The 14,615-nt window shown below is 36.5% G+C and overlaps 1 protein-coding gene across 5 annotated transcripts in view; it reads right to left on the bottom strand.

Moving 5' to 3' along the window:
• LOC129771087 (GATOR complex protein Iml1) overlaps window positions 1-12,744 on the bottom strand; it is a 58,537-nt gene extending 45,793 nt beyond the window's left edge. For 3 of the 5 annotated variants that reach the window (XM_055774403.1, XM_055774404.1, XM_055774399.1), the window contains exons 1-5: window positions 12,343-12,744; window positions 10,525-12,278; window positions 3,529-3,733; window positions 3,347-3,475; window positions 2,698-2,715 (exon numbers count right to left, since the gene is read on the bottom strand). In XM_055774403.1, coding sequence (XP_055630378.1) covers window positions 2,698-2,715; window positions 3,347-3,475; window positions 3,529-3,733; window positions 10,525-12,278; window positions 12,343-12,388 — 2,152 coding nt within the window. In that variant the 5' untranslated portion in view covers window positions 12,389-12,744. The remainder of the gene's footprint in view (window positions 1-2,697; window positions 2,716-3,346; window positions 3,476-3,528; window positions 3,734-10,524; window positions 12,279-12,342) is intronic. The other 2 variants (XM_055774405.1, XM_055774402.1) reach the window with 1 other exon arrangement.
• Between the last annotated feature and the right edge of the window lie 1,871 nt (window positions 12,745-14,615).

Genomic DNA, 14,615 nt, shown 5'->3' with positions numbered 1-14,615 from the left:
TTAGCACGAAGTGCAAGTATTTGGATCGTTGTTCAGTAGTTATTATTTCATCGTGCAACGTAATTTGTCCAATGTACCAAGCGGTCAATCAAAACGTCCAATGTAACATTTTTCGCTCGCAGGCTTCAATTTTAAACTAAAATCACATAACAACAGTTAAGATTGGTTTTTCAGAGATATTATTGTCCGCTAGTGGTAAAAGTAGTGATAAAGATCGATTCCTTTTGAAAAAATTCACGGAACAATGTTCCGGTCTTCAACTTCGTTTCTCTCGAGTTGATGTAAATGTTACATACGAACTTTTCAAAAGTTACGCGAGAAATCTTTGATAATTTATATATCAAAAACAATGTGTGCTACCGAAATACGCTCCTAGAAAGAGTTATAAAGTATTGATGTCCAAACGTGAAAAAAATATACACTGAGAAAAAAATTTTTTTTTTTAATTTACGAAAAAAATCTTTAATTCGCAATATCTAAAAAATATATATATATTTTAATTTTTTTCATGTAAAATAGAAGTCATGTAGAAAATTTAAAAAATGGGTACAAGATGGTAAAACTATTATTGACAAACTTTGTGGAACATTGAATTTTTATGAATTTTCGAAACTTCGGATTTTTAATTGGCGGCCACAAATTATGAATCCTGATGTGATTTAAAATAAAAAAACTCTTTATCAATCTCCTTCTGGATGCAGCCATTCTCGAGATATGTGAACATATCTAATTCATATTTGTTCTTAATATATGTGTATTTTTTATTTTTTTATTTTTTTTTTCATATTAAATAGGAGTCATGTAGAAAAATTAAAGAATGGGCTATTTTTGACGAACTTTGTGGAACATAAAATTTTTATGAATTTACGAAACTTCGAATTTTTGTATGTTAACAATCATTTTTGGCCACAAATTATGAATCCTGATGTGATTTAAAACGAAAATGCTCTTCATCAATCTCCTTCTAAATGCATCCATTCTCGAGATATTTGAAAAAACATTTCGAATTTATTGTCTTTTTAAATTTTATTTTTTTTAAATTTATACATGTATTTTTAATATTTTTTTAAAATTTCTTTCATATTAAATAGAAGTCATGTAGAAAATTTAAAAAATGAGTACAAGATGGTAAAACTATTTTTGACGAACTTTGTGGAGCATAAAATTTTTATGAATTGTTGTACGTCAACAATAATTTTTAGCCACAAATTATGAATTCTGATGTGATTTAAAACAAAAAAGCAACAATCTCCTTTTAAATGCAGCCATTCTTCCATTTTATTGTCTTTTTTATAGTAGATAAACTCTTTTATTATGTTTGTCGTATTTTACCGCCAACATTGGAAATTGTCTGATGGAATCGTTGGTATCCAGTTTCGATTGGATGTGTCTGCACCCACGTCAATCGTCAATGGGAACCTCTGCTTTCCAGATTGAAAAGGAATGAGAACAGAAATGAACAAAATAAAAGAAACTATGTTTCAGTATGCGTAGAAAATATACCGATTCCATTTCGAATCCCGCAGAGGATTGGAACAATATGTCGGACGACAATCTTGATGAAAAGAACTGAGACGATGAAATTTTCTGTCAAAAATTGTCTTTTTTGACAAAATAGACAATTTCAATTTCTCAATAGTTTTTCCGTACGAAAAGTCGATTTTTGACAGATTTTTTTTTTAGATAACAGTAAATCTCGACGATTCATGTAATTTTAAGACATTTGGTATATTTTTTTTTAAACCCTAAATTCATGTACTGGGTGATTTTACGGTTTCAAAAAAACTCAACCTTTGACATCTTTCCGACACTAGTAAATAAAGTCCGATAGAGCTGAAATTTTGCATAGGGTATATGAGACTCGAATGTAGAGCTGTCGATGTTATCAGAGGCCGGTAATAAAGGAAATTCAAGAGCATAAGTGGAGGTGCTAATACCTACGTTAAGAAGGCAAAAGTTCCACTGGGAAACACTAGTGCCATCCAAGAAGAAGAACAAAGTGGAGGTAAAAGAAGGAACGGGAGAGAAAACTGAAAAAATCGCTGGATTGAAATGGATTAGAACCCAGTCTTGAAATAAATGAAGTTGAAGTACAGTAAACTTATGTAGGTAACTTGTAAATTGCACCTGGGCGAGACTTTACAAAACCGCGTAAAATGTAAAATTTACAAATGTTCCTACGTTATAAAAAATGTATTTTCTTGTGTGGAGAGCACGCACCCCACATATCGCTATAGGAACTTAATGAATTCACCAAACTGAGTATCTACAATTTTTTGAAATAATATACATTACAATAAAACCCAAAACAACAAAGAGTAACATTTATAAATATATAACTATTCAAAATCTAAGATGTTAGAGACCACAAAATGTGCAGTAAATTACAGCAACATGTGAAACAAAAATACGTATAAATTAACACGAACGCATGTGATAAAACCATCTTATACCATTCGCTACCAGCACAAGTGTAAGTATAAATACTTTAGAGATATATTTGGAAAGATAGATAGATAGATAGGGAAACAAAACAACAAAAGCCGCTAAGGAGCATAAGCATAGAAAGCACATGAGGTGGCAGTATGAATCAATCTTTAAAGTCAAAGTATCCATAGTACCACCTCAAAAGTAAAATCTGTAAATCTCAACTAGTAGTAGAATTGTTGTTTAATGAGAAGCTGCATATTGGCCAACCTATAATCACTCGTCCAGCTGGAACACAGGAACCATGTCGGTGCGCAACGCGGGAGATTCGATTCGTACATTTGGTTTTGTGTGTAGAAAAGAAGGAGTAGCACATGTTGGGTAGATAATGATCAGTAGGATGAAAGTAAACAAATGTACGGAATAGTGGTTGCAGTAGTGGTAGCAGCAGCAGCGACAGCAGCGAACAGTATTCGATATTTCGGAAGATCATTTTGAAGTCGTCCATGATGATATGAGCGGACATTCGTTGTCCGCCGTTTTGGAATAGTATGTGTCCAATGATGAAACAACAACAGAGTTATGAAGTTCGTATTTTCACGAATGGGATTCGTTGGTAATCCACAATTTTTACGATTACGTATTTGTGCGAGATGTACATAAAGTTCGTATGATTGAGATACGATTATTTTTTGAGAGCCACGAATAAATTTTGAAGTAAACATCAACATTTCATTGAATCAATCAGACCGATGGATATAACGATGAAAGCACATGAAACGTAAAAATAGATTAATTAGATTAATAAATTTCATTTAGCTATATTAATCGATGGAGATGGTGAAAACAGAAGATAAACAAACGTTATTGATCAGGAAAATGAAATGGAATCATTGCGATGCATTGGGTCCAATGTTACCTGTGGTAAGCGACGGAGTCCACTCTTGTTCGCCGGTTACACCCCACAGCAATGTGAGGCTCTTAGAAGGAGTAACAGTCACGGTTGGTCCGGCAGCCGAATGTAGCAGACCAGATTTTTTGCATTTCGCTAAACGTCAAAGATGATGCTTATTATAAACTTGTGTTATGTTAGATCATTACCTTTATTCTCCGCATCGTAATTCAAGTCCTCACTATTCAGTCTGCTTTCGAATGAAGCGTTACTTCCGTATCTTCCTCGGCCCCATGTACATGTCGATGTATGAGCATACTCACTATCCAAATCGAAGGCAGCATAATTCGATGTTCTGTTGGTAGCAGGAACGGCTTGATAATGATGCTGCTGGATTAACACACCCTGCGGTCCCTGCAATATTTTAAAGACATGTTTATTCCTTGTTTTACTTAGTCGTATCAACGGGCACAATTAGAGACCTAATTACAAGATCCATCTAAACCAAACACTAAATTTAAATTGAATTACTAAATAAAGAGTTTGAAAGTGCAGTCCAATCTGAAGCCGAAAATCAAACTGCAGCGATAAAACTCGCGGTACATGCTGATCATAAGGTTTGAAACATTTAGAATCCGAAATCACAAAGTTGTATCTCGGGATTGGTCAAAGGTGCAAAAAATGTTTTTATATCAAAATGCTTATAATTTATTGTTCTTTCCAACCAAAATATCGAGGAAACTATCCCGTTACAATTTCGATGATTTTTCGTACTTTCCTTCGGATGCCCTTCGGATGCGGCTCGAATCACTGAAACTTGCAAAATGAGAATGATTTGCTACTCCCAAGCTCCCAGTGTGCTCTTTGCGCAATTTCACTGGTTCATGTCAATCACGGAGAGCAACTATGAAATGTACAGTCTACCCAAGCTCAAGCTCTGTTGGTAAACCTCAGCGGCAATTTTATTCCACGATCTCTTCATGTCCCTAGCATTTCGACTTTGGCACTTTTCTTCAATTTCCGCTTGACAACTGCCCAATATTTTTCGATTGGGCGGAATTAGGAGCAACTAGGAGGTATCACTGAAGCAATACTCGACTGTAGGAGCAGCTTACCAAATTTGGTAAAATTGCACCGGATCTTTGTGAGAATATCTCTTTTGGCAGTGGTTTTATAGAATTTCAAGCCTGGAAGCTGCCCAAAATCCATCTTCACGTACGTTTCGTCATCCATCAGCATGAATCCTTCATACTTCATCAAAATCTTGCTGTACAACTTTCGACCATGTCCTGATCAATGATAAACACATTTCGGATGTGGTAGATGCGAGGTCTTTTCAGGAACCAAATATCGATTCTGACCTCTATCTCGTCGTATGTAATATCCGCGCACGGTTGTCGATCGTGCTGAAATCTCGCACAGAGAGACAACGTGGCCACAGACTAAGTCAGGGAGCTGGATCAACGGATCGGATAACAGGTAATGGGATGTGGAAAAATGTCCATGGTGCGTTTCGATGGCACTGTGAGAGAGGTGGTAGACACGACAGCGTAACAGTTGGTTCAATGCCGAGTGCCAGAGAGTGGCAGACGAGAAGAACCAGGTCAGCAGACGAATCGTCACTGTGGCTACGCGTCAGAACATAGAGGGGTACCGGAATGCTGCCGAAGCTGATGGAAAGAGTCCACCGTTGGTAGAAGCGCGAGTACGAATAACAGGTGCTCGGCAGCACAGAGAACAGCTATGCGAGAAACGACGCGCGGAACTTCTATGAAAAGGTCAGCACCGTGAGAAGCAGGAACTTCCCTATGCCGGCTATGTGCAATGACAAGGGCGGCAACCTTCTTACCGACGGTTATAGCCAGGTGGAAAGACCACCTTCAGGCATCATCAAATAAATATGAAGAAGAAAAAATCAGGAACAGGATAAGCATTGCGAGCGATGGACAAGATGTGGAAACGACAAGGCCGCCTGGAAGGACGGTATCTCGGCAGAACTTCTAAAAGCGGAAAGTTAGTTTGCAATAACTTCTGGATCGGTACAAGAAATATATCGTGTCTCTGAATACGACATAAGTGAACAATCATTTTTCGAAGAAATGCTGTGTAGTAGTCTTTACAGTTCTGTCGAAAAATCAAGATTTTTTTCTAAGAGACCTGATTTTTCTCTACAACACTTTTGATTGCAGCGAATCCCAATTCAATTTTAGCTTCTTAATACTCACATTTTTTAACAGTCTGAATTAGAAATCAATCGAAAGCAATTGCGACTTCGCTACGGTGGACTTTCATTTTTCCAATCGCTTCCTAAGTGCGGGTTGCTATACCAGGCATACACTGTGTCGTGCATATGACGGATTTCACGCCAGCTCGTCTTAAAAGTTGGCAGCACCATCTCAGACAGCAGTGATACGTTGAGGGTGCAAAGACATTGGTCATTTGGGCAAATTTGCATACTTGAAATGTTCGAAAAAAAAATTGGACTACTTTTTGAAAAGGGCCAAATTTTTTCTCTTTATTTTTTACAAAAATTTGTGATTCAAAAACTATAATATCTACAAAACTCTGTTCAAACGATGAAATTTAAGAAATTATTTGAATTTGTATAAAAAGATATCAAAAATTTTATGAAGTAAAATTACACTAAAAAAATATTTTAAATATTGAAATTCTTTTTTCTCTAAAACGTTTTTTTTAAATTCTCCAAAAAATTATGTGAATAGCCTTATAATTTCCAACAAATCTTCCATACATCAGAAGATGGGCACTTCTAAAGGGAAAAACTTTTTCCAACAACAGCTTTTTCTTGTTTTATTTGAAAACTTAGAACTAATCCCAATTTTTTAAAAGTCAAGATAGCACTATAACGTATTCGACAATATTTTAGATCTTATTAAAATATAAACTATAAATATAGACATCTGAAAAAGTAATGTTTTACTCACAACATTTTTGTGTGTAAATTCTCACGTTTGACACGTTCTTTACATATTTCTAAATAGAAAAAAAATTGCAGAACATGTAAATCGGGATAATTTATACATAAAAATGTTACGAGATAAACATCAATAGCAATTTTTCAAAGAAAACATGAAGAAATAGTTATTGGAAAAACTGTTTCCCTGTAAATGTGCCCATCTTTGGATGCATGGGTGACTTGTTGGGCTATTCATATCTACTTTTTTCAGAACTTAAAAACAAACTTTTTTCGAGAAAAAAAATTTATTTTAATTTTTGAAATATTTCGATGAAATTTTGTTTGATATTTTTTAATGAAAACATAATTTTTTTTTCTCACATTATATTCTTCAACCAATGTTTTTATGATCTATAATTTTTGTTTTATATGTTTTATTATTTTTGAGATAAGATTGAAAAAAAAAGGTGAAAAAAACTCTTAATTACAAAAAAATCACTCAAAAGCTATAAGACCTACAAAAAAGAGTTAGAGAATGAAATGTAGAAAATAATTTGAGTGTTAAAAAAATTAATAGAAAAAAAACGTTTTGAAAATTAAAATTCATTTTTCTTAAAAATATTTTTTTCTAAATTTTGGAAAAAATTGATATGAATAGCCCTTACAATTTCAATGGACTGTTGGATTGCGACAGAGTTGAATATAGAATCGTGAGCTATAAGAATGGGTGCGCTGAAACGGTTCTTCCTGGTGAAGTTAATGTTAAGTTATTAATCGAACGTTAAGAAAAGCTTCAAGTAGATTGATGCGGAAGCTTTTATGGGATCCGTACATCATTAGCAGGGACCGAAACTTTCGAAGATATAAAATGAAAATCGACTCTCCTTTCAGTAGCTTCGATTCGTTTACAATCTTATTTTAACGTCCATATAAAGTGAAACGAAAACTTGATTTCTGATGCAAAAAACTAGTTACGCCATCAATGGACGGTTTATTGTTTACCCACCATGAACTCAAACCAACAAATAATCCGCTAACTATTCTCAGTTGAATATGACTTTGCCGAGCCCTGACATTTGTTTTCATACCATTAGACGCAGAGTGTTCGTGTACGATTGAATCGCACGTGCCGTTAATTTTATACGTTGTCAAAGATATATAATAGTAGTGGTGGAACAAACATAAAATCGACTGTGACGGCAGTAAATGTCTGTAAGAAGAGATACATACTGACATTAGGGACACAAATCTCGTACATTGTTCTCACGAAAACAAGAATGAATCATGTATCAACCATCTTCAGTTGTTTCTTTGAACGCAAACCCTTCGATCCTTTTCAGGACCACCATTTGCACTAGAAAAGAGTGGATTTTTGAGTATTTCCCTGTATCAATTCTAATCCGATACTTATACTCATTAACTCACACACTTACACACTTATTTTTACGTAGGTCTAAAAAAAAGCTTGTCTTTCAGTAATGGTGCCAAACCAGAAAACGGGGCACGTTTTCATGAAATATAAATAGAAAATGCAGCGTTCGTTCTAGTGCTCCCGTGGATAGCGTCAAACCTAACATGCCAGAGGTTCGGGTTCGATTCCCGTTCTGGTCGGGAGAATTTTTCGTCAAAGAAATTTCCTTCGGCAGCGAAGTTTTTCAAATGGTTTTTCTCGAAGCCGAGAGCTTAGTTTAGTCTCCAAATTAGCCTTTTTCAAAGCTAGAGGCGAACTAACTGATAAATTCTATTGTCTCCATAATTCAAACCATAATCAGCATTATTCTAGTCACAGTCTTGCTCCAACTAGCAGACATCAGTCTTTCTCAATGCGGATGTCAAACACAGCTGTTTTACTCGATACAAAAGAAGAACGGAGGAAATATATTTCGTAAACAGTGGTGCAATTTGTTCGGTGGAGGCACCGTGTCGATTTTCACGCTATCTGGTGGATGACAATCACTTTTGAAAGATAAAAGGTGTATGAGTGATGTTTGTTACTTATTGACTCAAAAACTATTTTCCATAGCTCAAAAACTTTTCCAACTAGTTTTGAAAAGTTATTGAAATAGCAAAAATCTAAAAAAAAAAGGAATATATGAATATGCTTGTAAGTCCATCGAAGTCAAGATTTGTAGCGAATGGTGAATGTCGTCGGATGGTCGTGAAGGCACTATAAATATTGTGCTCGTCATAACCAACCTCAGTTCATATTTAGCTACCATGTTCTCAGAATACGCACGAAGTAAGCATAATACAGAGCTTGCAATGACGGTCGGTTTTCAGAACGTCCATATAAGCTGTGTATGATTGAATGAAACGTACGAATTTTTGGTTTAATGTGTTATCAAATAGATAACAGTGATGAGAGAACAAATATGATATCGTTCCGGACCGCACTGTGTTCAGCACGAGAATAATGTTCGTGATGCGTACTAAGTCTCAAAACGGATAAGACATCCAGCAGCAAAATACTTCGAGCGTGTAAGTGAACCCATCTGCAAATTGTGCCACCATAAACAAGTGCCCAAGTTCGAAAAGTCTCGGACCATCGCCACACAGTTCATTTGCACAAAGTTCCGGTTTTCTGCTTTTCAAATTAATCGATTACATTTTGTATGTTGAAATTTTATTTGATAGAACTGGATGAACAAAACATAACCTTTTTTGTCATTATTGCATGAACTGAACATACAATAACAATACAAAAGCAACCCGATATTGATAAATTGGACGTTGGTCCGAAGTCCCGAAAACTGAATCGATGTTGAGCCGATAATCTGCAATAAATGTTGACTTTTGTATTTACAGTTCAATCACGCAGATTGTACGAATAGTCGTTTAACTGATTTTTTACTGGGCTATAGCAGTTAAAAAGCTTCCCAGTTAACACTCCTACACTCGCGCATTGGTCTGTCAGACCGAGAAATCAATAATTCGTTCATTTCTCAGAAAACATCAACACTACGACTTTGCGATTCTCTCTAGCTTCGTTATTCGTCGTTCGTCATCGTTTAGTGTATCGCATGTGTTGGTACAAAGGGGACGTGTGCCACTTTTTTAACACTTTCGGTCTGACACACCGACGCGAGTATAGGAGTACCTTTTTTGGACAAGTGCCATTTTTCATATTCTAGAATATTGTTGAATGAAATGTATAAATTAATGTTAGCGGCGTGGAATATTTATTGAATATGATGCATGAGATCATTACCGGACTATTCATATTTGATTTCAGTACCTTTTGTAACTGGATTGAACGATCCATATATTAACTATTCGTCGATATATTCGTCGTTAGATACGTTCAAAAGCAAAATATGAATGCTTGACTTTTGTATAGTTATTCGCTAAATATAATGGTCATACATATACACACTTGTGAAAGAATTTCACTTGTGGAAAAATTGTAAACAGTAAACTTTTAACAGTTACAGTTTCGGGGATATTATTTTATAATATTGACAAGAAAACAATTAAAATAAAAGGAAGTTCTTAGAAAACCTTTTATATCCATTTTAAAAACCATCTAAAAAAAGACAATAATTCTTAGTTTACCAAGAATACAGATACAAAGAATATTAGAAATATGCAAACTTTATATTCCAGAACCTTTATCATCTGGTAATTATCTAGAATACGTTATATGTTCTTCTCTTTGATAAAAAAAACAACCCAAAAAACACGCAACAACTACATGAAATTTAAAAAATATGTTTGCTTCGAGCATGCAGTTGTGCTATGTTCCGATTCTTACTCCAATGAAACCACAACCGAATAATACGTTTTTATGTTATTTTATAGCTCTTTAAACTGCCATGAATTATATTCAGTTGCTTACTTTTAATTAATAACAGTGAAAAATTCGAATTTCGTTATTTGTGTTGGAATATCAAAAATTACTCTGTTTCGATGAGGCTGAATTAGATGGCTTTTAAAACATAATAGAGACGAAGAAAACATATTTTTTTGAGTTTTTTCATTCAATCATACCCTCTTCTCCAAATGAATGCCAATAAAGCCTGAAAAATACACAATGGAAACATTACAGAGAAGTTTAATTTTCGGTCTGTGACACCGTGCGCGAGTATACTTTTTATGATTTTGCACCCGAGTACATCAGGGTTAAAGAACGCCCAGTTAGTGAACAAGCGCTTTATATCGAAAATAATGAAAGTATTCTCACTAATAAGCATAGTTCCTCTCATAGAGACATTTCTTTTTATGCTTAACGTTCCTAAACTATTTGTAAATAAACTCAGTAGAAAAAAAACTAACGAAAGAGGTAACAAACCTTCGGAAAAATATGTGTCCACCGTCTTCTGTTGGATGTCAACTTGATTGTCACATGGGATGGATCAAACGGGTTGATCAGTGCCCTTCCGGTTCTAACCACTGGTCCATTCGGCGTTCCAAAATCACGCCCGCTGGACTTCTCCATACTTTTGTGAAAGGCACTCGGTGAGCTATTGTACGAATTCAAACTAATATTTATGCTATTATTAGTGAAGTGATGAATATCTGGATCCGACATTTTCCTCTGAAAGTTCGAAGGCGACGAAAGGCTGTCCCACTCTCGACTGTTGCCATACGTTCCGTAACCGTCCAAGCTAGGGACGGAAGTTTTCTTAGTGCGCGTTACTCGTTGCAGAGAGCAAGTACCGTGAGCCGCTGGCATCTGGAATATCTGATCATCATAGGCATCGTAATCAAAAAGACAGTTGTGGATGTATTCATTTTTGTTTTCCTTTTTGGGAAGCTTCAGTTTGAACGAGTCCGATGATTCGCGCAATGAGCCTTCCGATGCAATTGGTGGTGGTTTTATCCGCGGAATAAAAGTTGAGTAAGCCACTTTCTTATCAGTGGAATAGAAGCTGAGATTGATCCAGTGAGGCATAGAGTAATCATCTATCGATGTAAGCGAATCCTTATTATGGAATTTCAACAGCGGAACCGCATGGAGCGGCTGCTCTCCCACGCAAACTAAATCACTACCGACTCCATTATCTATGATACGTTGTTTTGTTATGTTTGTAAGCTCACGGTCAACCTCGAAAACACCTACCCCCGGTGTGATAACGACCGATAGCTGCCCAGTTCGGTCGAAACTTCTATCCAAATAATGTTTCTCGAACACATTCAATGAAATGTTCAAGATTTCCAGGAAATTTCCCTGTGCAGCCGTCGAGTTTGTTGCCGGTGGTATTTTGATATCCGAATCCGGTCGCACGTGATATTTAAGCACAACGTCGCGATATCCCGTGAAAAGACGTCGTAGTTGCACCAGCGTGGAACTCCAATCATCGCATCGTTCATTTTGAATTGCTACACGATAGAAATCCTCATAGTATCGACCTTTATAATCAATCTGAAGACACTCGCGCATATGCAGAGGAAACTCTTCGAGGCTTTTAGCAGCATAAAATGTTCTCGAGAACATAACGATAGTTACTTCATGGTTGCTTCCCAACTTCTTCCACTTTGTGTACAAATCAGATAAAAATCCATTCACCGCTTTCTCAAAATACAAATCCCCGTGAATATCGAAATCCCACATTTCCGAAGACATCTGAATGAACAGATACACCATCGAAGTGTTACTCCTGAACACGACTTTTGTGTCCTCTGTAATCACTCCGCATGCAACTCGATCACCTTGGGACCACATTTCGTACACCTGGCATCGGATACATCCCTCACAGTACTCGATCTTCTTGTTTGAATACACACAAGTGTTGGTTAGACACGTCTTCAGTCGCCACATCTCGGACCGACCCATATATTGGTCCTTAAAGGTGATTTCCACCGAGTCGAGTGCCACCTCGCTTGGATCCACTTTCCGCATGAATACATCCTTGTACGGTTTCAGATTAAATGCGACCGCTATATTCGCCTCAACGCTGACCGTCTCTCGACTCATCACATCTTCCGTGAGGCATGTCACCTGTAGCAGCAATCGAACGCCATCATCTTCCGGATGATATATTTCCACAATGTCCTTCAATCCGAGATCCGGATGTTCCTTCGGATTCAATAGGAGATCCTCAGCTGTTAAAGTATAAACAGAAGATTATCGTCTGAATCGGGTGAATGTATACAGAATTTTTCTTACTGTGGAAACTCCTCGTATGGGTAATTATTTTAAACAACCTCTTCATTTTGATTTCGAAATGCGGCTCAATTCATCAATTGAAATGTGACCTATTTATAGAAAAACTCCGCAACTCCACCACAATGATGTCCCTTAACAAATACTTCTTATCTCTACTCCATTATCGCAATACGCAGTGGCAAACCATAACGTTATTATCCGCATTTAACTCTGCTGCACCAACATTAAACTATGCATTTCATCGAATACATTAATAACAAATTCTTGGAATGGAACACAAACTCGAACAAAACATAAATCACATATAATTCAGTCGTTTAAGACACTTTCAGAAGATAAAGCAACGAAAGCAACACTTGACACATTGAATGGATTTGTTTTCCTTCATTTGCTTTTTTGTGTGTATGAATCAAAATAAATAACTGCATGTATGATGTTTACTTACAGGGTGTAAATCCGAGATGAAGGTAAAAGGTGGGAAGATTCACGGTTTTTTCACACTAGAAGAAACAATTCGTAGCTGGAGCCAAGATGCTAAACTATAGGTGTTTCGTTCTTGACACTTTCATGACAATACGTGAGACGAGTAGCGAGACGTAGCTTTCTGAATTATTTACTTTTTGTTTGGTTGTGTGGTTATGGTTTCATATCAACTCGCTGAGAAAAACAACTGAAGGAAGAAATAAACAAATATACAGTCAACTCTCCCTTACTCGATGTTCTGTAACTCGATATTTTCCCTAACTCGATGAATTTCATGGCACCTTTGATTTTACATGCATTCTTCTCTCCCTAATACCATGGACAGACATACAACTGTACTAGCGCTGTACGTGTACAGCGTTGTACAGGTACCACGATAGCATGACACACATACTTTAGTTGTACATTGTACCGCATGTCAGACTGACAATCAGAAGTTTGAATTTATTGCATTGTATTTTCACCAATATTTCAATGAAAAAGGTTTTTATTTAGCGTCTAAACTATCGAACACAACAAATATGTATCCAATCTGAGTTATTAACTCAAGAGAAAGTCATTGAAAAGAATGTATACCAAATGTTTTGATTCGTTTTGTTCATGCTACCCACCACTAACCGTCTATGGCGCTGCGCACAGTACAACTGTAGCCATGTACAGCGGTAAAATAGGTCGGTACAGGTACAGCGATTGTACCGAGTTGCTTGCATGGTTCTAGCGCTGTACATGGTGACAGACATACAATTTTCGAAGTACAACGCAAGTACAGCTGCATGTCTGTCATAAGTATAACTCGATACCTCCCTTACTCGATGCCTCTATTACTCGATGGGCTTTTTTCATTTTTTCATTTTTTCAAGCCAGAGAGAATAATTTACCTCTCTCAGGTTCTATTCTTCGGGAGAAGGCTTGCGAATTTGCCCAGAAACTGGGAATTCCCAATTTTAAGGAAGTTCTGGATGGCTAAGTAAATTTTTAAAACGGCAAAATATGACATTTCGGAAGCTATGTGGCGAGAGTGCCAGTGTAGATCTCAGTGTAACGGACAACTGGATTTCGCAACCCCTACCCAGTATAATCGCCGAGTATGATGCACGTGATATCTACAATGCAGACGAAACAGGACTTTTCTACAAATGTTTGTCAGACAAAACATTTGCATTTCGATCAGAAACTTGCCACGGAGGAAAATATTCGAAACAACGTCTGACAGTCATGTGTGCAACCAACATGGACGGAAGCGATAAACTACTATTGCTGGTCATTGGAAAGAGTAAAAACCCACGGTGTTTCAAAAAGAAGAAATCATTACCAGTGATATACGAGAGTAACACCAAGGCCTGGATGACCTCTATTCTTTTTGAGAAATGGATTATGCAACTTGACGAAAGATTTTCCAAAGAAAATAGAAAGGTATTGATTCGGGAATTATGTGTAATGGGAATGTATCATACTTATATCTCTTTCTCCTCAAAGGTGGGCATGTTCGTTGATAATTGTACAGCGCACCCAAAATCTCTCCAACCAAAGCTTAAATCGATAAATTTGCAGTTTTTTCCACCAAACTCTACTTCAGTAGTTCAGCCGCTGGACTTGGGCATAATCAAGAACCTGAAACAGTACTATCGCCATGAATAAGTAAAACGAAGACTGCTAGAAATGGAGGATACAACGGTATTTTTTTCCTTTTTACATTCATGTTATTCAGCACTCATACTGTATTCAAATATACTCTAGGACCCTTCAGATATATCGGTATTGGATGCAATTGAATTACTTTCACGCTCTTG

Source organism: Toxorhynchites rutilus, chromosome 2, assembly GCF_029784135.1.
Source record: "Toxorhynchites rutilus septentrionalis strain SRP chromosome 2, ASM2978413v1, whole genome shotgun sequence".
In the NCBI taxonomy this organism is placed as follows: domain Eukaryota; kingdom Metazoa; phylum Arthropoda; class Insecta; order Diptera; family Culicidae; genus Toxorhynchites; species Toxorhynchites rutilus.
Note: the sequence above shows the minus strand (reverse complement) of the source record. Positions and strands in the feature narration are given on the sequence as shown.